Source organism: Ambystoma mexicanum, chromosome 9 (genome assembly GCF_040938575.1).
Source record: "Ambystoma mexicanum isolate Mex_15411 chromosome 9, UKY_AmexF1_1, whole genome shotgun sequence".
Lineage (NCBI taxonomy): Eukaryota > Metazoa > Chordata > Amphibia > Caudata > Ambystomatidae > Ambystoma > Ambystoma mexicanum.
The window spans coordinates 87566362-87593286 of record NC_090931.1 but is presented as its reverse complement, the minus strand read 5'-3'; the positions used below and the strand labels follow the sequence as shown (position 1 = coordinate 87593286).

Here is a 26925-nt window from a genome sequence, read left to right as displayed (position 1 = left end):
TTCATTTATTAGGCCTCATTACTAGTTTGGAGGTAGCCATGCTGTTTTTAGCGGCATGGCTTCCCCCAAACTCGGGTCCAGGTCCGGTAAATCAGCATTTAGATGTCCTATTGTTGCATTCTTGTTTGAGCGATATCCGTTTAGGCAATATTGTGGCATAACATTTTTCTTGCAAAATGCCTGAAATATTTTGCGGTGCAGATACGATGCAGCGATTCCTTGTCATTGACTATACTGGCTAGGGCTGATGGGAGTTGGATTTTGAAACATCTGGAGAGTCATTGAAATACTGAAGATATTTTGTTTGTACAGAAAACCAATGAACTCTTGTGTTGTTCACACTATTGAAAGGTTTTGATGAAATAAAACAAAACAAGGGCAAAATAATCATTGTGTTAATGTAAGGTAAATACGTGAAAGCCATAGCAGTAAATATTTAATTATTCACCTCTTTATTTCAAGAGCTCAATTTTTCAAGATGATAAACTTTGAATCTCAGATTTAAACATTTTTTTAAAAATCTCCCAAATAGGATAGGGCAAAACGTTATTTTGGAAATAGTGAATTATTTGTGAACACTTGTGATACACGTGAGCCTCTTGCGCCACAGGCATGTGTGTGGCCCTTTGAATCAGAGGTGTCTTCCCACCACCATAGCAGTAATTATCCATTACTCTAGACTCCACTGTCCTCCCATGGCTGCGGGCATTAACACATCGTTAGAGCCGTGAGTATCAATTGCAAATGGCCCTGTGGCATTGAAGTTGGCTGCATGTCTCTTTATTTGCTTCAGAAAATTAGATTAAGTTCAAAACGAGAATCTAAGACATTTCCAGAAACAATCATTTAATATTTTATTTACTGATATGATGAAATGGTCTTATGGTTATTAATAAGAAACACTAGAAACACTACATAGAGGGCAAACTAAAAAGGTGCGAGCTGAAGGCAAAACAGAATGGATCTCAAAGTTAAGAGATTTTAAAACATAATCATGATGTTGAAGAATATAAAGCAGCCGCTCATTATTGAGAGGACAGTGCCCATACATTGCAGGTGTGGGTTTGGTTTGCTGCCATTTCATCCCACTACACATCCCTTTCTTTACAGGCGAAAAGGAACATGATAGCTGTAAAATCAAAGGTAGAAAACTTAGGGTTTACTCTTTTGTTCATCTCAGTTTCCAAAATAACGAAGCCTGATTTGCTCACGACCTTCTTCACAGACTCCTCGTCGATGCAGAACATTGGAAGCTTGAAGTTCCCCTGCATGAAAAAGGTGGCGCCGATAAACACATGCATCAGCATGTGTCCCCCGACTTTCAGCATCGATGACATATTTTTCACACTGGTGGCGAAGGCCTCCTTGGTCGGACACAGGTGATTTAGGAAAAAGGGGCTGAAGAGGCAATCGGCCTGTGGGAGAGATGGGGGAGCGTGCATGGCCTCCTCCGTAAATTCAGCTCTCACAACTTGTTTGATGATTGTTCTGGTTTTCTCCTCCCTCTCAAACCACTTTTCCCTAAAATAAAATATAAAACGTATTACTTTGCAGCTATATGCATTCTTCATGTGTCATGATCATCTTGTGCCTAAGGACTGATGGAAGGAGCGATTGAGTGTGTATCATTGTATGTTCCTGCTTTCATACGTATGCTTTGGAAATGTAACATATCCATTTTTTTTTTCAAATCCATGTTTTGTTGAATGCCTTTAATAATGCCTTGAACCAGCTGGCACACAGAGAAATTGCAAAAGAGTAGCACTAAATATATAACACTATTTGGGATAAAAGAAAATGGCTGCAATTGTTTCCAACCTCTGGAATAACCTCTGAGATGCAACATCCTGAGGGTGGCATTAGAGAAACGTTGCACTTGAGCAAGTGCAGTTAGTAATAAGGCACACATTGCAGTAGTGCAAAACAAATAACTGTAATGCCTTTTCACACGAGAACACAGGCGTATGACTATGGAATGTATGCCTATGGGAGAAAATGCATTGAAAGAAAAGATGTTTTGCAATAAACCAACGGTTTCCCTGGTGCCAGTTGAACCTGCATTGGTGCACCGTTTCTGTAATAGTGCCCCCAATGTTTTTCAGGGCAAAGCTAAAGACCCATCTCTTCTTACCAGGCACTTGAGAGGAAGCACCATGAAATCTGCCAAGAGCACCAAGAAGCCACTACAATATGCAATAAGCAGTGTGACCCCTTGCCTGAAAATAGGGATGGTTAGTGGGTGAGCCATGAATTTCCAGGATCATTTCTCATTCTAAATAAACTTTTCGCAAACATACAATAGAAATAGGACAGCCCTATCTACTAAACGTGCATTGATGCATTCTCTTCTTGTGCAAACAGACTGATGGCAGGAGTGATCGCTTGCCTTTAAGTGTGTGATCTTTTTAGTCTATTGCTTTGAAAATGTGACACATCAATAATAATTTATTTTTTCTAATCCATTTAGATGATTGTCTTTTAAATCATTATTTAGAACATCTCTTTCTTACTAACAATGTGGGCTGACTATATAACCACATTGCTACCTCCGCTCCGGGCATCTGCAATGACCTCTGAGGTGTTATAAGACTCTGGGCCTCATTATGAGGTTGGAGGTGGCCATGGTGCTATTAGCACCATGGCTAACCCCTTACCGCATTCCAGTTCTGGGTTCTCGGAATCGGGACCTACTGGGTCATTCCAACCTTGGAGGACCCGGTAAGTCCCCATTCTGAGAACCATTCCCCATTCCCATTCGAGGCCCCATAGGGCTCAATGGGAATGGGGATGGAGCTAATAACAGGCCCGCTAATAGCCTGCCCGTTGTTAGCTCCATGGTCCCTTAGCGTCTCCTGCTAAGGGCGCCTGGTAAAACCAGGCGACCTTAGCGGGACCCACTAAGGGACATTGTAATGCGGCGGTAATGGGTTAACGGCAAGAGCACCCTTACTGTTGCCATTAACCCCTTACCGCCGACCTCGTAATGAGGCCCTCTGTCCCTACCTGATGGATTTCAGGGCACAATTTAAGCACCCATCTCTTCTTTAGAGAATCCTGCAAAGAAAAACCCCTGGCATCTGCAAAATGTATCAAGAGCAATTGTTATTGAGTGGTGTGGCAGAATACCCTGCCTGAAACCAAAAAAGTGATGGGTGGAAGGTTTTGAATTAATCTGTACCACCGGCGTTGCTCTGGGCAACCTTCCACACCACCGTTTTTTAGCCCATCTGCGCCATTGCAAAAGGGGTCCAGCATACCCTGCCTGGCTTAGGGTCAAGTGATGGGAAGCTTTGAAGGTGGCATGCCACCTCCCACTCAGTGATGCATGGAACTGGGGCTCAATCCACCTCACCCCTTTCGTGTGGCTCTGGTTAGTCACACAAAGACTCAGTGGGCCTCATTATGACCCATGCGCTAAGTGTTTAATGGCGCCGTAAAAGGCTGCGGCGCCGTTAAACACTTAGCGCCTAATTACGAGGTCCCTTTGCGGGACCCGACCTTAACGGCTGGTTTTACCAGCCGTTAAAGTAGGGACCCGCAAAGGGACCTTGGTGCTAATTACGGTACCGCAATTTGCGGTACCGTAATTAGCGCCTTCCCCATTACCATTGAGCCCTATGGGGCAAACATGGGAATGGGGAAGGGCCATGGCGGTATGGGGAATTACCGTCACACCAACCTCGGAATGGGGTGGTAATTCCCCATTCCGCCATGGCGGACTCCGGCATGGACCATGGTGCTAACAGCACCATGGTTTAGCGCCGCAGTCCTAATGAGGCCCAGTGTGGTAGAACTATCTGAGAGAAATGTCACCCACACTGTGGTCCCTAAACCTTAATATAGGCATAGTTATGCAATAATACAACCCCTTTAGGTATATACTACATTTGTGTAGCGCCCAAACAAGAGTGTTGCTTGTACATAATAGGTAGGTAAGCACAGGCAGTGTAAAGACAACTGACAGATACATCAGAGGTAAAAGTTAGTCATGTTCATCAAATGGCCAAGTTTTCAGGAGTTTTCTGATAGGGTGTGAGGGTTAATTCTTCATCTGGGTGGGGAGTGAGTTTAACAGGATTGGAGCTGTGGTGCAAAAGTTGGATCCGTCTGCTCATTTGTATTTGAATCTAGGAGTTTGGAGAGAGTCTGCAAGAGGTACAAAGGGAACACACAGAGGTATGAGTTGAAATGCAGGTATTCAAGTAAGAGGTGGCCTTTTTGCGGACACATTGGTGCGTAATCGCTAATGTTTTGAACTCAATCCGAGTTTTGATTGGTAGCTACTGTCCATTGCGTCTCGTGGCAGAAATTTGGTCTGCTTGTTTTAGACCCAATGCTGCCCTAAGACCTTGGGCCTCATTCCGAGTATGGAGGTAGTCATGGCGCTATTTGCGCCATAACTACCTCCCATACCGGGTCCGGGTCCGACCTGGTTCAATGGGGACTTACCGTTCCATTCCGACCCTGGAGGGACTGGTAAGTCCCCATTGAAAAATCCATTCCCCATTCCCATTTGAGTCCCCAAAGGGCTCAATGGGAATGGGGAGGAAGCTAATAATGGTACCGCAATTTGCGGTATCGTTATTAGCTCTCTGGTCCCTTAGCGACTCCAGCTAAGGGCGCCTGGTAAAACAAGGTGGCCATTGCGGGACCCGCTAAGGGACCTCGGAATAGGGCGCAAAGAGATTACCGGCACTGATGTCCTTAACGATGCCCGGTATCCCTTTGCGCCCACCTCGGAATGAGGCCCCTTATTTGGTAAAAGTTGTAGCTTGGATAAGTTCTTGGCAGAGGTGCCCATGAAAAGTGCATTGCCGTAGTCCAGTTTACAACAAATGATTGCTCGATTGAGCGTCAGGCAGTTTGTTGGTGAAAGAAATGTTCTACTCAATGCGATAAATTTGGCTGTGAAGGCTGTGGAAGAGGCCAAAGCATTCACATGTTTGGTCATGTTGAGTTCTGAATCGATGTAGACACCGAGAGTATTCACATGTTTAGAGACCTGGATGATAGCGCCATCAATGGAGAAAGGGAGTAAGATATTTCCAGATGTCTAAGGCGCAGTGGGGAGCCCACAATGAGATGTTTGGCTTTCTCATTGTTGAGACATAAGTTGTGTGAGGACAACCAGTTTTGGATGATGCTGTAGGTCTGGGTAATGGCCTCAAAGGCCTGGGTATACTTTCCTGAGATGGGGAGGAGGATTTGTTTGTCAATGGTGAAGTTGGTGTAGGGAATGCTAAGGGCATCTAGATGGTCAAAGAGGGGCTTAGTGTAGGTATTCTAAACAGTAGGGGAGATGCAAGAACCATGTTGAACACCAATAGGTGCAGGGATGGGATCTGCTATAGTGTCTCCAATGAATGCCCTGTAGGTGCATTCGTTCAAAAAAGTATAGATCCAGGATGTTGGCTCTTGGGAGAAATTGAAGTTGAATGTGAGATGTCTACAAAGGATATTGTGATCAACAAGTTCGAAGGCAGCAGGGAGTCTAGAAGGAGCAAGACAGCAATATTGCCTGAGTCACTGAAGCTGTCTAATTGGATTTTAAGGTCCAGGAGGGCTGTTTCTGTTCTGTGCTTGGGACGAAAACCAGATTATCTTGACCCAAGTAGTTGATATTGTTCAAGGAAGGTTTAGCCCTGGGAGTAACATTTTTAGAAGGAAGGGTACCGTGGTAATGGACCTGGAAGTTGGGACGTAAGGATGGGGCCAGGGAAGGTTTCTTTATGAAAGGCGAGGCCCAAACTGATTGAGACATACAGGGACGGTGTTAACAGCAAAAGATGCACTGATGAAGTCGGTTATAGTGGGTGCAAGAGTAACTGCACATAATTTGAATATGTGTTAAGGGCATGTGTCGCCTTTGCAATTTGAAGTTTGAGTCACCAGATGCTTTCAATAAGTTCCTCAATTGTGACTGCTGAGAAGTTGAACTGACGAAGTAAGGGCTGGACAGTGCATGGCGGTGGTGTCCTTGTGGAGGGAGGTTTGACCACAAGTTGTTTTGTTTTTACTTTAATTTGTCTCTCAGCATGACAATTTTGTGTACCTGGGAGGTTGTGGGAGGGGGCAGTTGGAGCTAGCGTCAGAGGTCCTGATGTTGAAGGGGTTGGCTTTGGTGGTTATTAGTGTATTTCTCTAGGTTTTTGACTGCAGTGTTTAAGGCTTTAAGATTTCGCCCGCTATATTCCTGGACACGTGCAAGCCTGTGTAGTGAGGTCAGAACATCAGAAATCCAGATGTAGACCTACATGCCTGGCTTAGTAATTTATTATTTGATGAGGCATGTTTGTCCATGGTGAGAGTAAGGGCCTGGTTAAGCGAGGTCACTAGGGCATGTGGGCAATTAGCTGTGGGTTTATGGTGGGGGAGATGTTCAAGTAATGTGGGACAAGATGAGCCTGCAGGTGTTGTGGACTAGGATAGTGGAAGGTGGGATAGCAAGAGTGGTCGAAGGAACAGAGTGGTGCCAACTTGATGAGTAATTGGTCAGTCCAGGGCAAAGGGCTGACAGCAGTAATAGTGGTCACACTTTTAAGCATGAGGATCCAATCTAAGATGGGTCCTTTGGTGTGAGTTGGGGTGCTGATCTGTTGAGAGACATGTATCTCAGCTAGCATGTTAATAAAAGCAGGTGCTCTCGTGTCAGATGTGTCGTTAAAGTCAAGTTACCTAGTAGTATGAACTTGGTGGCAAATTTGATGAACGTGAGAGAAATAATGTTATGTCCAGTGCTCTGGCCTGCTCTGGCCTGTTCTGGCCTGTTCTGTTATTTGAGTTGTCGGTAGATTAGTAAGAGATTGATGGTGGTTTGCGGGTTGAGGGATAATTTGACCAGTAGCATTTCATAGCCTAGTCGAGGTGGAGCAGGGAACTCTCTAAAGTTAAGTGAGAATTTAGCAATGAGGGCTACATTGCCTCCTAGTTTGTCAGGTCATACGGACAGAATAACCTGGTGGTATGGCAAGTGATAGGGTAGGTCGCGCTGTGCTGTGGAGCCAGGATTCTGTGACTACAAGGAGGTTGAAGTGGTATTCACTGGTGATGTTGTGTATGTGTGAGGCATGGGCACATAAGGATCGTCCAATGCTCAGGGCACCCTTACGTTTCACGCAGTACTCAGGCTTGGTGGTGCTCATGTTCTTGACAGATGAGAAATCACTGCCAGTTCAGAGTTACAGACGGAGCAGTGATCATGAATGTTTCAGTCACTGCAAGAAACTATAAATTGAGCATATGTCTGTTCACACTCGGAAACCACCTCTCTATCAATTCAGGATTGTGAGCGGAAACACAGAGGCTAGCCTGTGAAGCACAGTACTCCAGAGTACCCAATTCCTTCAGCGCATGGACAGAACACACATCCAAGATGATGGTGGGTGAATGTCATGGGTCAGTCTCCAGAAATACAAGGAAAGTGGGGCAAAAAACATAGCAAAAAGTCATTGGGTCAATAAGGCCTTGCAATCATTTTGTGGAGAGGAAAAGCCTGCATACCTAAATCCTGCCAGTCAAAGGAGGCCTTTGGAGGCAGGGATGGAGCCCTATAAAAGGGTTTAGCTCTGGCATAGAAGGATTGGTGGTTGAAGAGAATGGAAGCACAGTGCAGGAGCCTTGAAAAAGGAGATTAAGGCGGAGAAGATGAAGCTAAAAAGCCGAGCCAGAAGCTGGAGGGAAAGGAATTGAGAAGTGGACAGGACAAAAGGGTGGGGAGAGGAGAAAGAAGATGGGAAAGATGAAGGAAGATAGAAGAAAAACAGAGAGAAGGAGGTGGTGGAGCATGAAAGGAATAGCTTACATGGTAGGAGGAGAATAAGGAGATGGTGAAGCTTAAGAAAGTGAAGGTCAATCAGGAGAAGGAGAGGACATATCTAAAGCTGGTGGAGGGCACAGACACTAAGGAAGAAATGCACAAGTAAGGGGCAGTGGTTAAAGGAAATGTGACGAATGACCTGGAGGTGAAGAAGAATAAAGGGAGGAAATGAGGCTGGGAGGAATGGAGAAAGCAGCAGTTGGGTCTTCAAGTAGGGAGGAAGAGAGAGGTGTATTCAGTCACAGAAACAAGGTAAGTTCAATAAAGCAATCTTTATTTAGGATATTGTATTTTATTGTACTTGTTATTTGTTTAGCACCAATTTCATCATTATTAATGTGCCAATGTGCTGTTATTGGAACACCCTCGGAGGACCAAAATCCAGATTGTTGGTGGTCTTGGGGCACAATTATAATGCATGTGTGCATTTGGTTGAAAAAGGGTTAGCAGGGTTGGCCAGGCTCTGATAGAAAATGCAACCCATCACAGTAGTCGAGGAGAAGCCACGGGGGGGGGCAGAGGCAACAACTGGCTTATATGTTGTTGATTCTGCAGGCTCTGTGACACTGGTCTTCAAATAAGCAAACCTACAAATAAAGGCAAGTTAATCCTGCTGTTTTGGAATCTATATTGGTGTACAGTTTACTGTAGACCACATTTTGGAATGGGGTTTATTTATTTGTTAGAGTGCCTAAGTTGGTTCTATAACCTCCCTTGGGAAACCTATGCTCTCCCACCTCCTCCCTTGCACACCGCCTTCTCGAGTCTTCAATTTACTGCCTAATGCACCCTTTACTTTCTTGTACTTAAAGTGAAAACACAAGTGAAATCTGAAATGTATTCTTACAACTCGACTAAAACTGGATTAAATACAGCAGATGAGTAAAACATAAATGAGCAAGAGACACAAAGAGAGCGAGAGAGCAGGAAAGAGAGGTCGAGATAGAGAACGAAAGAGAGTGCATTGGCAAGAAAGGCAGCCTGATAAAAAAAAATGACAGATTATGTTCACAAACAAAATAACCAATCAAACACTGGGTACATTGTATTCACCTGAAAGCAAATAAGACATATTATTACAGGACGTCATCCACTACATATGAATAATGAAGACATTCCTCACTGGTGAGCATGGCATTCATTTGCAAATCTTGTATCCTTATTTAATGAACTCCATATCTGTAATTTGAAGATACATTAAAAAAGGAAATTGATGATTAGTTGTGATGTGTTGTCTAATTCTTATTTGTCTTTGCTTTTGCGTCCAAACAGTAGAAATGTTGTTAAGAATAACAACACCCTATTGTAATACCTGTGTTTATCTAACGCTCACCATACATAGGCCAATTCTCCTAGGAAACCCCACCAACAATTCAGCATTGACTGACGGTCATGAAACTTAATGGATTCACGCCTCAACTCCCACACAGTGCAATTTATCTCAGCTTTGCTATAGACAGTGAGTGACCTTTTATTCACACCACATATTGCTAAGAGGCAGCATGGTACAAGCTTGCGCTCCTCCGTAAAATCAAGCCTTTCATCAATGCCCAGAGTTTCAGAAAAGTTGTCGAAGCTCTGGTTACAACCGCACCTGCATGCTGACAATGCCCTGCAAGGAATCCCACATACCACCTTTGCCCCTCTTGAAGCCATCCAGCATGCTGCAACATGCCACACACAGGAATATGAAGATTCAAACTATCACACCCCTTCTCAAGGATTGCTACTGGCTGCACCTTCAAGCTTATATAAGGTTCATGGTTGCCTGCATCAGTTGCAAAGCAGTTGCAACCAAACACCACTGTACTTGGTCAAGAAACTCATCATCTCCAGAAGCCAGTACACCACCATAATCCACAGAATCGCCAGGCTGGAAACAAAGAGCTGGAAGAGGGAAAAGAGACTAAAAACAGAAAACAGGCCTTTTCCTGCTATGCACCCTCTATGTTGGACACGTTACCAATGAAGATAAGACTGGCTCCCTCCATCTTACACTTCAGGAAGGACCTGAAGACGCTACTCTTCAAAGCGCAAGTCACCAATCACTGATTGCTTCACTCAACATGTTCTCCCCCTCTTGAGTCCCACCCCTACTCCTGATCCCCTACACATGTCATCTCCTGGACCTCCCCTGCACCCCACTTGAAATACCGGGCACCTGGAACAGTGTTTATTAAAGTGACAGCAGAGGCAACATTTGCAACTAAGACAAACACTGAATGTTCACCCTTTCAGGAACCCCAAATAGCAGAGGAAAATACACTGATGTGTATTCATACTTATTTGCCATTTACCATTACCCATACCAATAGTTTATACACCACTAGGTGTTGCGAAGGCTGGAGGGTCTTACCTCTCTTCTTCATTTTCATAAAGACACTCAATGGCACGTTTCCAGCTGAATGTTTTTGGATCCTTCTTCTGCCACTTTTCTATTAGTTGGATGTTACGGTCTAGAAAATCCACAACAATGATCTCCTTAAAGTTGTTGCATGCTGGGAAAAGGAGATGGGTACCTGTGCTTATCCCATAGGCGATCAAAAGGTCCCCTTTCAGAGGGACTGAGGAAAGAAATTACATTGAGCAGTGAGTATTCATTTGAATAATTTCTGCTAAATTTATGTTATCATTTTTGGTGCATGTGTTATATTGACAATAAAAATAGTTACGACATAAGAGGTTAAAGTTGTAAACATATTAACACTCATTATAAAATGATGAAATTGTCAAAATGTGCTACAACCATTGTTGGGGAAACTGGGTGCACACAGGTTTATCGGTCAAACTGCCAGGAGAGTCAGCACATTTATGATTCATCAGCGATCCACTAAAATGAGTTTGCATGCTCCAATCACCTTTTGGACCAGCGTTAGATTTTTATTTCTTTTAGAATGACTTGAAATTTGATGCGTTTATATGTTTTTGCTTGTTTTTTATTATTGTATTTATCAACACTTTTTTCCCTTGCATTTGATAAATTTGACTTTAAACATGCTGTCATAGGAAGAGGATTCAATATGGCGATTGAGTAAGCAGCAGTTTGTTTTGTTCTCTAATGCCACCAACAACAGGCAGCCACAATGGCTGTTGTTGGGCATTGGACTGCTTGGAGGTGGAGAGGCTGCGAGAGGAGGAGCGTGTGTCCCGGGCGGGCTGGTCCTTTACCGTAGTGAGGCCTGTTAACGGAGCAGAAGCAGAGGGTGAACTGTGTGGCTAGCAGTGCTTAGCTTCGGAGTGACAGTGTCTGTGATGGAGGAGCCGTGGTGGCTCTGTGCCAGAGTGCCAGTATGCAGAATGCTTATGGGAGGTGGAGGGAGTGACGAGCCAATCCCCGGAGGCGGTTACATCGGAAGCTGGAGCAAGGCAGTGTGTGTCTTTCGTGCAGAGCTGCAGGTGTTTACGCTCCATGCTGGAGCTCAGTGGAGGGCCTGGTGCTGCAGCGCTGGCCATGGTGCACAAGCAGAAAGTGGAGGTGGAAGAGTTGGGTAGGGGGGCATTTGGAGCATGGTGCATGGACAGAGTGGAGGTGGTGAGTTGGTGAAGAGTGCCTTGGGACAGTGGATGGCTGTCTGGCACAGGTGATGGATTGGCCAGTGAAGTTCGGGCAGAAATGTTCCTACACACTCAAGTGAGGGCCCTGTGTGAGGGGTGCACATGGGCCCAGACTGCTGGGCCCATGTTCAAGGCTTGAGGTGAGCAAGTGGTGCATCCTCAGAGGGGAGCAGGGTGACAGTGTGGGTTCATGCAAGGTAAGGCCCCAGAAAACTATGCATTGACTGGTAGAGTGGACCAGGTTTTTAAATAAGAAGGGAAGGGTGCCCAACAAGCACACTCATCAGCATGTCACCCACTTGAACCAACCTTTTTCACAATGCAGTGCAGAAACACGAAACAAGAGCAAATGGTGGAGGACAGTCCAACAGAGGCAGCGATGGAAGAAAGAGAATCATCAGGAAACCCATCCAATGCTGAGTTGAGAGCTCTGATAATTGAAGGGAACAGGAAAATCACAGACGGAATTGACTCACTCTCTCTCACCGTGGCACAAGTGAGACAGGATTTGGGTAAATTAACAGAAAAATTGAGGTCGAAAAGAAGGTATCGGAGCTGAAAGACAGAGGACATGCAAATGCGAAATAGCTGGCACATCTACAAGAGGAAACTAGGATGCAGGCACTTAAGCTCAGTGACTTGGAAGACAGGTCACAGAGGAACAATGTCAGAATACTAGGACTGTCAGAGGACACAGAGAAATGCAGCATGAACGTATGCCTTTAAATGCTGCTCCACACCTTGTTTGGAGATGATACTGACTTGCAAGGTATACATGTGCACAGGGCTCAATGCCAGAGACAGCGGCTGGGAGCATTTCCTCACGCCATTATGAGGCAGTTGCTAAAATACCAGGACAAAGTCAAACTTCTGTCGTTGTCAAGGGTGAAATGTGAAGTGGTCTTCAACGGCAATACATTGTCCTTTTATCTGGATCATGGTGTTGAGATGCAGAACCACAGGAAAATGTTTGAGGGGTCCAGAAAGCTCATGACAGCTAAGAAGATACAGTTAGCCCTACTGCCACCATCACAACTGTGTATAGGTTTCAACGGCAAGCAGCAGTTCTTCAGGGATGCCAAATCAGCTGAACATTATGTTGACACTGAGCTCGGCTGACAAGCTAGAGACACTGCCACCATCACAACTGTGTATAGGTTTCAACGGCAAGCAGCAGTTCTTCAGGGATGCCAAATCAGCTGTACATTATGTTGACACTGAGCTCGGCTGACAAGCTAGAGACAGGAGAGGTGGATTGAGGAGCTAGGCATTGGACATTAGAAGTCATAGGCAACGTGGCTCAAATCTATTCTTATGCTTCTCACACAAGGTATAGTGGGTAAGCAGTGACTGCTTACCTCTTCAAGAGGTGTGAACACAGGGTGGTTCCTCCAGTTGTTTGCAACGGTCAAGAAGCAGCTGGAGCAGCATGCATCTGTGACTTACAGGGGTGTTGTTGGTTTGGAAAGGTTGTTGCGGGAAGGGGGGTGTTGTGCAGGGTGTTGCTTGAGCACAAGATGTGCCGTCTGAAGTTGGGGAGCTTGTGGGTATGGACATGTTTGGATGATTTACTCTGGCGACGGCAAGCTCGTTGGCAGCAAGCTAACCTGGCAGGAGACGAGGCAACAGACAGATTCAGGTCACTTGATATATATGGGTCAAAATGAATGTGGATGAAACAGGCTTTAACATGAAGCTTTACATTGTGTGGATACGATGGCTAGGGTACAATCTTAGAGAAGGGGATTCACATTGCAATGATACAAGAGAAGCATCTTACAGCTGTGGAACATGAGAAGTTGGGGAAGAAATGGGAGGGAAAGTGTTCCGCTCCTTCTTCACTTCTTCAGCTATAGGGGTCCTTATTTGGATCTGCAAAACTATACCCTGGCAAATGCAGTAAATAATAACACAGGATGGGGTGTGTACATATGTGGGGGAGATAGGTACTTTAGGGGGGTAGTTTGTATTGTTGTTGTGTACCTACTCCCAACACAGACAGTGCAGATGTGTTCAGGCAGATCTCCTCACTACTGTGCAGACATGCCATGTGCAGGAACTACTAGATACACCCAGAGCCTGGGGTAGGGCATTGGGGTGGCCTCTAGAACTCTGTTAGACACAGTCATGGAGCATGGGTTGGTCGAGATAGATAAATACGTTATTTCGGTTTTCACCAGTTACATTATATAAAATAAAATGCATTCACATTTTCTTTTTTTTAAAAAAAACATTAACCTCTGCTAAAATGCAGTTAAATGTACAACAAGAGGCATGTTAGAATCTATAATAAAAAACAAATTGCTTCTGCCCATACATTTAAAAGCCTCAATAATGTACTTGGATAAATTACTGATAAAAGAAACATCGACACAGGACAGAACAAAATCTATTGCTTCATTGACATGCCTAATATTATTGGCACTAAAATGTCTCCTCAGCCATAGGCATCTCAGATCTAATTATTTCCGACAGATATATAGAAAATTAGTTAAATCCTAATCCGCCCCACTTCTGAAAGTACAGAGCTTTGTATTTAATAACCACATCATCCAGGCCCTCAGTGGTGGGGCAATCAAACGCACCATTGCGATGATACGTCTATGCACCAGAGAGCTAATGACACTTAGCGAGAAATGTTCACAATAGATGCGGTGAGCCCCCATCAAGTGGCCAAGTGAGTTTACGTTTTTTATATTATGTATCTCCAAATCAAATTCTCTCCTAGCTTTTCTAGACAATTTTTGTTTTGTAATCCAGCCACCCCTTAGTTCGTCAAAGGCAATACCCATCCTTTTTTTGCTCAATATGAGGCACTTCCTATACTCGTGGTAGGTGTCATACGTAGCTGCATTTGCTAATTCTTCACTCACATTCACAATATTCGGGTTCACCACCAGGGCAGAATGTAGTTTACAAAAATACTCTCAGAACCACCATTCAGCCTGGACACCAATATTTGGAGCCTGGGACTCCAGTGTGAGGTTAAATCCTGAGGTGCTGGATGGAACGCCCAGCAACTTTCTCAGGCAGATCTATAAGATGCGATCTAAACAAGTGCAACTCACACTTCCCCAGATCTCACTGCGATACAAAATGGCGGAACAAATCTTAGCCTCCACCCGGAATACATTTGTCAAATCAGAACCCACCACCTATTTGGTAAAATCTCCCGATCCCTCCCACGAATGTCCTTAAGTTATTTTCTGCTGATGCTAAATTTGCAGACCACAGGCAGTTGCCTGAAAACGTCACTGCCAAGTAGCAAAATAAATCAGCGACAGTTAGATTCACATTGTCAATACAACAATTATAACTGTTTTCTTTATTCGAACCAAAAACAACGATCTTAGTTGGGTTGGTCGAGACTTGGCAGCATCTACATCCAGGGGTCAGGGGTTACTACTTCTATTTGGTGGAGCATGAGTCTTAAAGGAGGATAGATTTAGCATTTGTGCAGATGGAGGGAGTGCATGGTCTGGAGGCAGTAGAATTCCTGGAGCATTCATTATCCGACCACGGACCACTGCTGATCATTTTGAGCTGGGCTCGGGAGTCGACTCCAATACCAACATGGTGACTAGGTGTGGAGGCACTCACTGAGGGAGTCTATAGACTCACAGTGAGACAAGCAATAGAGGAGTTCTTGAATAACACTGCAGGCTGAGGAGGGTATGTGGGCATGATGTGGAAAGCATGTACGGTTTCCATTAGAGAGGTGTGTATTTCCACCACATGCAGTGTTAAGCACACTCTCATAAGGCACATTTGGCAGCTGGAAACTGAAACATGGGAATTAGAGAAGAAGGCTGTGAATGCCAGGTTGCTGGAAATGTCAGTGGATGCAAAAAGGGAACAGATTTCTGAAGCATGTGAGCACATAGGCAAGCTGGAGTATGCAGTGTATGTATGCAGAATACATGATGAGGCAGAAAAGCCAGGTAGAACTCTTTCATGGCTGGCCAAAAGGGACAAAAGGAAAGGGTGCTGTCACTGAAATAAGGAACAAGGTTGGTGATACCATACGGGAACAAAGAGGGATTAACAAAGTGTTTAGTGAGAATCTTTGCACTCAGCATGTCTGGCTTGCTGAGGCTCATCCTCTGGAGCTGTTGTATGATGCAGCAGTGCCATGATAAGGGGAGGAATATAAGGTAGAATTAGGCCAGCCACTAGATTTGGAGGATCTACAGTGCACGATATAGGATTTACAAAGTATGATATGATATGATAATGATATGACATGATGTGATATGGAACTTAGAACGCGCCTATACACAAGTGTTTCAAGGCGTGACGAGGCAAGGGAGGGGAGCAGAGGGAAGACAGACAACGATCTTACTAGGTCAGGTGTCATTCAGATCGCGCAAGTGCAGGGGGAGAGGGGAAGAAAGAAGTGCGGGGGGAAGGGGCAGGGACAGTGCAGTACATGGGAATAGATAAAACAAGTAACGGCGAGTAAGTGTCAAGTGCATGGGTACGTGCAGACATCAGGTGTCAAGGGCTGGTAGGGGGACAGTAGGGAGATGGCAGGGATTGACTGGATTCCTGTAGAATTCTACAAAACATATAAGGAGCTGCTGGTGCCCAGGTTGCTAGAAGTTTATTCTGAGGCACGGAAAAGGGGATAATCCCACGGTCCAAGTGCAAAGCTCTGATTACACTATTGCTGAACACCAGGAAAGACCCAGGGGAGTAGAGCTCGTGAAGGCTGCTGTCTTTAATAAATGTGGATAGTAAAATGATTGCTGAAATACTGGCACCGAGGCTTGCCGGGATTATGCATAAACTGGTGCACAAGGATCGGCCAGGGTTTGTACCACAGAAGAATGTAGCTAAACATGAGGTGTAGGTTTTTATGATCAAAGGAATGCTGCAGCAAGAGGGCCAATGGGCGAGTGTAAGCCTAGATGCGAATGAGGCCTTCGATTGGGACTGAATCCTGTTGCTTCATCGCCGGGAGAGATTACGTGGAAGAATACACTGATGCAATCTCAATGCCCACCCCTTTTCCCTTAGCTCATTACCGCGCAGGTTCATGGCCTCAGGTCCTTGCGTGCATCTTTGTCACTTCCTGCAATTGCGCGGTTCAACTTTACTGCATAGGGTCATCTCTGGATTACACGTTTCTACGCGGCAGCGCCCAGGAACAGTCTGATTGTGCAGTGCAGATGCTCCAAAAATATGGTAAGTGTAATCTAATGGGGGCTTGTATTGAAGGGGTGGCAGCTGGATTGTTTCTGGGGCGAGGTACCCAGTGACATTTGAGGGTTTTGTTTACTCTTGCAGGCTTTGACTGAACAGTTGGAAGGGGGAGTGGATCTGTGTGATGGTAGGGCTGGGCTTCCATGGCGTTGGAGTTGGGGGGCCTAAACCTTGGGAGAGACTGTGCTGGGCGGGCAAACCTCCCTAGGTGATGTCATCAAAACTTTCAGACACTCTAATGAAACTATTGTCGTGTAGCTTCAATGTTAAATCTTTCCTGCATGTCCTAACCAAACACTTAAGTGCTGCTGTGAGAATGAGCTGTCTCCTGTCCCCCGCTACATGTGTAATTACTCCCCTAACATGTACAGACTAAACCTCCATCGCACATTCAAATGCCTATTAATATATGTATGCACATATAGCTGCTATCAATGAAACCCTTTGCATTAGTAATTGCCAGGCCCTTGAAAGTAAGCATCCCCTATAAGGCAGTTACCTCCCCACAATGACAGGCAATAACGGACACACCCCAGGAGGGAATGAGACCAGGACCAAGTGCGGGTGATGTAAAAAGGGTTTATATAATCAAATACGGCATGCAAAGGACTCTGCAAGCTCCGAGAGCGTGCTGTCTGACAATAGCAAAGACAGTCATATTTATTACAAAACTACGTCATAAATCCTGCAGCTATAGGGGGCACAAAAGTCTCAGGGTTTGGGTGGCGTTGACTAAACTATAGGTGGTAGACCGATGAGCTGCTCCATGATTGGTGGACATCTGCGTGGTGACAACGTGGGGTGGACAGCTCAGCTGGGCTCGTCGGGGTGGAGCTGCCAGGCCAGACGTAGTCTGTGTCGATGATTGGTGGCTGTACTAACACTTTGCCCTTGTGGCCACACACACACAAACACTCATCACTTTATACAACTTTGGTTGTCCTGCAAATCCTACAATAGGTTAAGCTAAGATCACAAGAAAGACAGGGGAGAAAGCATGTAATAGGAAGCTTCACAATATATCAAGGTACAATTACTCTTGACCCAATGACCAGATGCCATAAATCCAGGTGTTTTATCAGAGGGCACGGGGTGAGTTTCCTTGTCATTCTAGTCTTTTAGATGTGGTGAGAGATTGCTTTACGATATGTTAGTACAGGGGTGAATAACTGTCTCTATGGCCCATTAACTTGGGGTGAACTGGAGTACTATTGGACTACTAAGGGCACATCTCTGGCCCCTCAAGGCGGTGGGATTTAGGACCAGGTTGTACATAATTCATTTGGCCAACTACGGGGGCCCCTGACATGGGGGAGGTAAATACTTGAAGCGAGTCCAGCAGGAATGTGGGGAGGTGAGGCTGTGCTGTTCGAACACTAGCAAGCCCTGGCGGGCCTTGACGGGAGGAGGGGGAGATGGCCTTGTAGCTCTAAGTGATTCTTTGTGCCTGGACTACACAATATACCATAAGGGGAGACAATTACTACAGTTAGTAGCATTAGAATGATTACATGTTTATATCGTTTACAAATTTGTTTACTGCTTCATACGTGACAATGGGGGTCGGACAGTGACACATCTATTACATAACGTTAGTTGAACACATTGATAATTCATAGGACATACAAACGAATAACAACGTGAGGTAGCATCAGGTTGGATTGTATACGCAGGATCAGAGAAGGAATACGTTTGTTTCCATTCTTATTCATAGCAAAAACCGCTCAATGCCCTTAATGGCTGTTACACTGCTTTTTAACCGTGTTTTACTCCATTACACACAGGTATTCTCTGTAATGCTTTTCGCTTTATCCTTTGTACATTCGCAACAATCATTAGTTAGCATAAGACGGGATCTATCAAGCCCTTTCATAAGACCTTTAGGGCACACAGTATTTTGCAGTGGGCAGGGGTTCATGGAGGAAGGTTATTGACACCATGGGCCTCATTACGACCCAGGCGGTAAGGGGTTAACGGCAGCGTTAACAGCGCCGACCCTTACCGCCTGAGTACGAGGTCCCTTAGCGCCATGGCGCTTTTAACACCTGCTTTTAGCAGGTGTTAAAATCCATGGCGCTAAGGGACCATGGAGTTAATTACGCCACCGTAATGTACAGGGCTTTTGCTGAACAGTGAGGGGGGGGGGTGTGTGGTGTCTGTGTGATGGTCAGGATGGAAAAGCTTTTGGGTAGAGAGTGTGTTGCTTGTTACATTTTGATCTGATGTCTAGTTGGCAGGTAATAAGGAGGATAAAGGTGCAGGTGTTTATATAAATAAATGATACCGAAGACAAGATTGCATTCTTGAAGTATTGCTGGTGGTATTAACAGTTGCTTTTGTGCTTTTTTTAACCATATTAATTGATGCTAAATTAATCCAAAATATGGCAAAGTAGATTTCCCGGGAACAATATTATAATCAAAGTATGAGTTCAGTTGCAATCAATTGTATGTGTATAATCAAACCTAGGTGTTGTTTGTACCCTTAACATACATGCTGATGTTTTGCTATGAAAGTTGTCCTATAAGCCTCACAGTCATTTTGAAAAAAAGAGACATAGGCCCGCTTTACCTTTTTTGTTTTGAGCATTGTTCACAGTTTACAGACATCTGACTGTAATACCAAACAAGAACTTTTCGCATTGGCGGAATTTTGTGGTATGACTGCTGGTAAGGGAGTGTGCAGGAGTAGGGAAGATGGGCAGTTTTGGGAGAGAATGCTTGGGAGCCAATGTAATAAGATAAACACTGGTGATGTGCCCTGCAAATATTGGGAGGATAGGAGGGGGAACCCCCCCCCCCACTCTTAAAAGTAACAACTATTTATGAAGCAGCAAAAAAGTAGGGAATCTGTGCACACTAAATATTTAGGTTCATTGCCGCACAATTCAGAGAGCCTAATGGAGTTAGTTTATTATATTATGCTACAGCTCTTTCAATCAATCTTGTGCATCCCGGTACCTAGAATTGCCTCAGTTCCCGAAAGAAATTGGGCAATGTTTACTTCTTGTAGACCCTGCTCTTTTATTAGTTCACCCAAGAAATGTCATTGGCTTGGGTGAGCTTGCAGTTATGCCCCCCTCTATGTTGTTGTTGCTTTTAGGCATTTTGTTGAGTACTGAATTGTATCAGCTCCAATAATCCCTATTAAAACGTGGTTCTTGCTGCTGTACTCCTCCTGAAAGCCTTTCAATCTATGCATCTCCAAAATAATTTGAGCATTCTATTAATTGGGTTTCATTCTGGATCATGAAATCTGTGTTTATTAGTATATTGCAGTGGATCACTACACTTTCAGGGCCCGATTCTCAAATGGGTCTTAAGTACCAAAAAGGTTGTTAAAAGCGTTAACAACCTTTTTCGTACTTAAGACCTATTCTGAAGATGACGCATTCTTCCGAAGTCGGTATGAATCCACCACTTTCGGAATATATGTGGCGGTTTTCTAGGATGGGTGGGAAACTAACCTAGCAACCGCCACGTTCGTAACCTGCCACTTAAGACAGGTATTCTTGTGGCACTCCTCCACTTTTAAATGTGCGTTAAAGTGGCGTACATATACGGTACCATGTTGGTGCCGGTTCTGTGGAGGAGTGCGACAAGAAGTCTTGTTGCAGTGCAGGGTGTATATGAACACTTTCACACACACCAAAGTCAGCAGCTTCAACATTGTATGCAGCAACGTTGAAGCTGCTTACTTTGGTGTATATGAATGCATTCATATACACCCGTTCTCGGCAGCAGTTTTGTAAAATAACGTAAATGTGTTTATTTTACAAAAATGCTGCCGAGATTTCAGGATTGTGCCCGCTGTGTCAATAAACAGGCGCAATGCTGAAGGTGCACTGTCGTGCACTAGGAGGACGCCCAGGCCCACTTGAGAATAGTGGTGCAGCCTGGGCGTCGTGATTTGGCGCTGTGAATCGTGCTCTTTAGCATGTTCACTGCACCAACTTAAGAATCAGGGCCTCAGAAGATACAAAGGCTAAAGAATGCACATTTTCTAGTTCATAGGTCAAAGTAGCATCTTCTGCAAACCTTCCTTGCAGTCCCCGTAACTGTATTTCAAAATCTAGCATTCAACTTCTTTGTTTTATTAGGCGGAGATTGTGTAAAATACCATGAATGTTGTAAAGTCGAAGGAATGGTTTTGGCCAGCATTTAAAGGGCCTATCCATATGCCACTAGGTTCTGTTTTTAAGTGCATACTGTTTTTATAGGTCACAAAAAATAAAATTCTGTTCTCTAAACGTTCGTTGTACTGTAAATACAAATCATTGTTGGCTCTATACTGGGCTATCTGTTTCTGCATAACATTTTGGTGCAGTTTGCATTTTAGTGCTCTTTGCTCTTGTCTTTTGAATTATTATTCTTTTAAGCAATTAAGTCCTGGCCTCCTCCCAGGTACGTGGCCAGCCAAGTTTCTGAAATGTTCTCTTGGAATCCCACTTGTGCAGGCATTGCTAGATGTGGCTCCCTCTTTTAGAACTGTTCATTGTAATTTTATTTCGATTTCCCCAGCATCTGGAGCATGGTTGTTTTTGCTTGCATGTAAAATGATTCCATTTGCTTCAGAAGCACTTTCTCGGCATTATTTTATTCAAATATTTCCAAAATGTGTTTCTTTCTCTAGTCTTTTCTTTATGCGAAGGTATCCTTGAAGGGCCAACAAGTCTTTTGCCCTTTGTGATTTCAGCTTTTCAAAGAGGATGCTGCTATTCTCTGCCATTTTTATAAGCCTGTTAAAGCCAGAATAATGTTAATTCTATTTCAAAATATGGCTCTTCCTTTCTTTTGCTTAAAACTTAAATGTACTTACCTTTGTAAAGTATCTACTCTGTTTTTCACACTGAAAGAGCATCTCTGGCAGTTAATGCCTAGCATTCTAAACCGTCTCTTACCCTGCTGTTTGAAGACTGCTTTCTACTCTCAGTTGAAGACTGAGTTCTACTCTCAGTTCCCATGACAACAAGTGGTTCGCTGCTCGCACAATATACAAGTGACCCCCACTGTGTTTGCTTTTTTGAAAGGTCAACACAGGCATTCATGTTTGAAATCACAACACCCTTGATGCAATGACTTTCGAAATAAACACGTCACAGTAACATACTTAGACGAAAAGGGATTGTTTAAATAATATAGAAACAGTGTGGCTGTAGTCCAATGTGCTTCAGAAGTTTGGCATAGGAGAAAGCTTTGTCAGGTGGGTTCTATTGCTGTGCAAGAAGCCATACGCCAGAGTTAAGACACACCTGGCCTCATTACGAGGCTGGCGGTAAGAGGTTAGCGGCACCGGTAAGGATGCCGGTGCCGTTAACTCCCTACCGCCACATTCAGAGGTCCCTTCGCAGGTCCCGCTAAGGCTGGCTGGTTTTACCAGCCACCCTTAGCGGGAGCCGCTAGGTGACCAGGGAGCTAATAACGGGCCCGATATTTGCGGGCCCGTTATTAGCTCATTCCCCATTCCCATTGAGCCCTATGGGGGCTCGAATGGGAATGGGGAATGGTTTTCAGAATGGGGATTTACCGAGTCCTCCAAGGTTGGAATGACCTGGTAAGTCCCCATACCGAGAACCCGGACCCGGTATGCGATATAGGGGTAGCCATGGCGCTAATGGAGCAGCATGGGTAAAGGTGAATGTCCCTTGCATGGGGCAGAAAGCGAAATAGAGACTCACTTTCTTTTGATGTGTGCTGCAACCATCAAACTGAGACATTTGGGACCTATTGTCAGGATGGCTCTGGTGTGTACCACCAGTGAAGCAATGAATGTTCTTATATACTCATTGGCACCACATGTAGTTTTCGCAACTGCACGCTAGTTATACTGAGCTACAGAGTTGGTTGGCCTTAAACGTGAGGATAATGACAGCGTATATAGCATCATGATGTGCTCCTTCCTAGATTGCCACTTTTTTAATAATTAGTCTTTTTTTTAGCCTTGCTGCAAGACTTCTCTCCTCACAAATGTGTATGTGGTTAGTATATCAGTGTTCTTTTTTTTTTAACCGAGCTTTTTATTAAATGCTGAATAGTATTTTATTTTTCAATGCTTGTTCTCTCCCATCTAAACTCATATCCTGTCACACCTGTTTATATCTTGTACCCATGCTGGAAACTCCAATGAACTGAATTTCTTTTAATGTGTGGTGTTTTGTACTTGAAGGTTGAATAAAACGTTGTTTGACTGAATGTTTAAATAATCATTCTGCCTACACTTTGGCATGCTTTCTAACTACACTTTTTTTTAATGCCCCATACATTATTTGATAAGTTAGACAATGACATTATCGTCTTCCTTGTTTGGGCATCTGAAGCCTTGTAGAGTGCTTGGATATCTGAAACTCTGGTAATGGATGTCTGGGGACCCCTTGATTTCACCTGGTACTCCTGGGCTGCACTAGCCTGTATGCTAATTGATAAGTAGACCAATCAAATCCTCATTATTTGATGACTGAGTAACTGTGGAGTGCACAGAATGTATACTCCTTACTTATGATTAGACTTCTCCTTCACATGGTAAGCAGAGGTCTTGCAATTCATAGAGACTATATTATAAGCCTGATGGGATATTTCTCAAACCTTACATTTACAAAGTAACTATTCACTGACCCTTCGTTGGGAAACCATACATTGTCACACTATGTGCCACGATGAAGCTTGCCATTCCAAAGAAATAAAGCTCCAAGGCATTCTCTATCAAGAAGGTAATCAAATATCTGGAAAAAAACTCAGAGACATCATTACATTTGCCCACAATAGGTTTTCACAAGTAGTCTGGGATTTCTTAATTGGGCATGTAATTATGGTACTAACAAGCCTCAGTTCCAAACAGTGCTTCAATTAACTGATCAACTTGATCAGTTTGCATTTTGATAGCGTGTACAATCCGTGTATGTAGCCTGAGATGAAAGTGATCATATGGCCACCGGTTGACCAACTTAACTTAAATGTAATCTTTAGGGTGATGATAATTGTATTTAAATCAATGCCTTTGACTTTGACTGGGGGCCAATCATAAGATGCACTACTAGTGTACATTGTGTAACTCAGCATTGGTGCCTTGCTCATAGATGCTGTTGCTCAAGGTGCAAGACTAGTGCCACAGAGGACGTACATATGGACGGGACGCTACAACAGTTTTTAGAGGAAATATCTAAAATTAACCAGAGTCATTGAACTTCAGCAGGTAGGACGATTATGTTAGGCCTCAGTGAGGAGCATGCAGAGAGTTCTGGGTTTGTGTTTCAATCGGTTCTGGTTACTGAGACTAGACTTCGCGGCTTCGACACCCTAGGCCCAAATCTGTAGGTTGTCGGGAGTTCGGGAGCCGAGTGGACACACCAGGACCCCCTGTAATTCCCGCTCCACCAGACAAATGCGGCCTTACTGCCAGCATAGATTCTCATGCTGGAAATAAGGAAAGGGATTCCTCTGGGATCTGCTTGGAAATGAAACATGGTAATAGCGGTCGGAGTCCAGAGGAAGCCATTGTCAATTCCGCCAGCAATCGCTAATTGCGAGAGGTATTTACACTCTTCCAAAGTGGAAAAGCAATGTGATTTCACCTGCCTTTTATGCTAAAATCTTCCATTTTGTGGGGTAAAAGTAAAAACGTGTGCCAATGGAAGTGGTCCACTTGATGCAGTTTACGTTGCGCCTTGATGCTTGGGGGTTTTGCGTGATGCTACACATGTAATAAATATATGATTACATTTACCATGACCCCAGATAAATGCCAATTCGTGATCAGAATGAGTGAGCATGGCATGTCGCTGGTAAGAGGGTGTCCTGTGCTTCTTGAGTGCGTTGGCAAATACCCTTAATTGCCATCTTGCATTAAGCAGGTGCTTAAACCCATCAGTGTGGCTTGCGCAATAATACGTCGACAGAGGTATTTCAAATGGCCAATTTCGCTCTTTGGGAGACATGTCAAAGTGGGAGAATGTTGGCCAGAATGTGCCACTTACTCTGCGGAGTGAATTGTGCCCACCCCGAGGAAGAAGTGTTAAAAAACCACAAGGGCACTGTGCCCTGCTCTTTCTGTGTGCGTCTTCCCCACATGGCGACAGATGCCGACTCAGACATGGGTAAGTCTCAGGTGGCAAGCTTGTACACTAGTTGATGTGGCAAAGGATTCCAGACTTCTGAGGCTGATAACATTAGTAGCATTGAGTTACATGCCACCTGACAGGTATGTGTGATAAAGTTGCAACGCAGAGCTGTTAGTGGGCTAAAGCAGGAGGCAATGTCTGCCCCCGCTGAAAGGGTACGTACAACCAAAAGTAATAGGCCCCTCCACCCATCATGGCTGTAGGGGCCATGTTCCAAACCAGGGCAAGAATGCCCTCCAATCATCCATGCCCACGAGTAGGGTACCCCTCGTGCTCCAGGAACCCCGTTGAGCAACCTCTGTGCTTTCCAGGTGATACTAACATTATTTAAATCCAGAAGTCTAAAAGGTAATCGCTTAATTGCAGCTGGAAATTAGCTCCTGGCATGATCAAAATGTCTTAACCAAGTGTGACATCACATCATCCCCTTCATTTATAAGCAATATGTGTGTTCTCACGTTTCTTCATCCACTGAATTACTGTTAGAAACAAAGCAAGAGTTGTGTCTCTTGTGTAGGCATTAGGAAGGCAGTTTCCAGCCTCTGTCAAAATATGCCATGTTCTTCCAATATTGGCTAGCTGTTGCCCGCTTATGGCCAGGTAGAACCATCATGGCAGTGACTGGCAAATGTCTTTCCCCTGCAGACAGAAAAGCAGAAATAAGAGGCCAATTCAAGACAAGGAACAAATAGAAGTTAAGACAGACTGCAGCTGCCATTGCTGTGGTAGGGAGAATATGTTGAGTGTTAAAGCAAGGAAGAATGTATTAAGTAAGCAAGCAGTGAGACAAGGGAGAGGCAAAGAAAGGCCAGAGGGGCTCTTTGAATAATGTAACAGGGCAGATGACCCATGCTCTGCCGTCCTAGTAACATATGAGAGAATCAAATAGATCAGGCTTTGCAGCAAATGTTAAACGGAAAAAGAACAGAGTCCAGCTCTGCATTCGGAATAACAAAGGCAAAGAAAGGCTAGGCTCTAAAGCCAGCATGTCGTGGAATAAGAGGGACCAGACTCATCGTGAGAGGCTGGCCCGGCCCTCTCAGGGGTTCGAGAGGGGCAGCCCACATAGCGGGCTGCCCCTCTGGCCACCCCCCTGGGTCCACATACACCCCACCTACTAGGCATCCCCCGGGTCCGACACATCCGGCCGCGGACCTGGGGTGTGCCTATAAGGGGGTGGGCTTGCGATCGCTCATCCTCCTCCCCCCCACCCCCGGAGGACAGTCAAAGCAGCGACATCACACACCTGGTCCCTCTACTCCCTTAACAGGGCTTACTCAGAGGTACAAACAAGATTTCCTCTTTCTTTGAAACCCCCATCTTTCCATTCCAAGAGACACACATGTCTCCTTGCCCCACACATAAAAGTAGCAACTTGCAGTTGGTAGAAAAGGCTTCAACTCCTTTATTTGGCAGGAGTCCACCTAGAGGTGATCTGCCTCTTAAGGCGCTGGCGTCCTAGCTGTGGCCCACTCGAAGTAATTGTTATTTCCTCTCTCTTACCATGAGCTCATAGGCAGATGAAAAATACAGAAATGCAACATACAAAGACATGTTCTTTGCTTCTGCATCCTTTAATTGTCTTCTGTTTTCTTCTTTTCTCTTGTTTTATGCAGTGATATTTGTAATTTAATACGTACTGCTATTTTAATTCTAATTTTGTGAAAAGTCGAGTTCTTTGACTAAAACACAATTAATAAATAAATAAAGCAAAGTCCCCAAGATGTCCCCTGTCCCCCCCAGATTGTATGTGTCTCCTACGCCCCTGCTCTCAGAATCCACTGCAAAAGATAAAGACATATTCTGTACTTACTGGAATTGACGACTCTATCAACTTGTTGCAATGGCTGTGCCACCGCATCATGGAAACCACCAGATCCCATAGTGAAATACTCAAATAGAATTCTCTCAGCGTCAAACCAATCTCCGTAGAGCGATGTCCAGCATGACATGTTTGCCATTCTACCTCTGCAGACTTGTAGACTGACTGTGACTTTACTCACACTCTCGCTCTCTCCACAGTCTGACTAGAAGCCTGTTGTGGGCTGTGTTTTTATTCCCTTTATAAGTTTATTAGCAGGGGAGTGTGGGTGTGTGCGTTTGTGTGTGTGTGTGTGTGTGCATCTCTGTGTGTGTGTGTGTGGGGGTGTGTATGTGTGTGTACAAATGTCGCAGCATTTGTTTGTCTTTCACCCTTTAAACACCACATAATTTTGATGACTGCGCTCGGCCAGTC

The 26925-nt window shown here is 44.6% G+C and overlaps 1 protein-coding gene across 1 annotated transcript; it reads right to left on the bottom strand.

Moving 5' to 3' along the window:
* Positions 1-433: 433 nt before the first annotated feature.
* LOC138489584 (nicotinamide N-methyltransferase-like) lies at positions 434-26711 on the bottom strand. The gene is made up of 3 exons (XM_069617292.1): positions 26503-26711; positions 10173-10380; positions 434-1521 (listed from the first exon to the last, which is right to left on the bottom strand). Exons 1-3 carry the CDS (start codon positions 26648-26650, stop codon positions 1089-1091), a joined length of 789 nt encoding a protein of 262 aa, XP_069473393.1. The 5' UTR covers positions 26651-26711; the 3' UTR covers positions 434-1088.
* Positions 26712-26925: the final 214 nt, after the last annotated feature.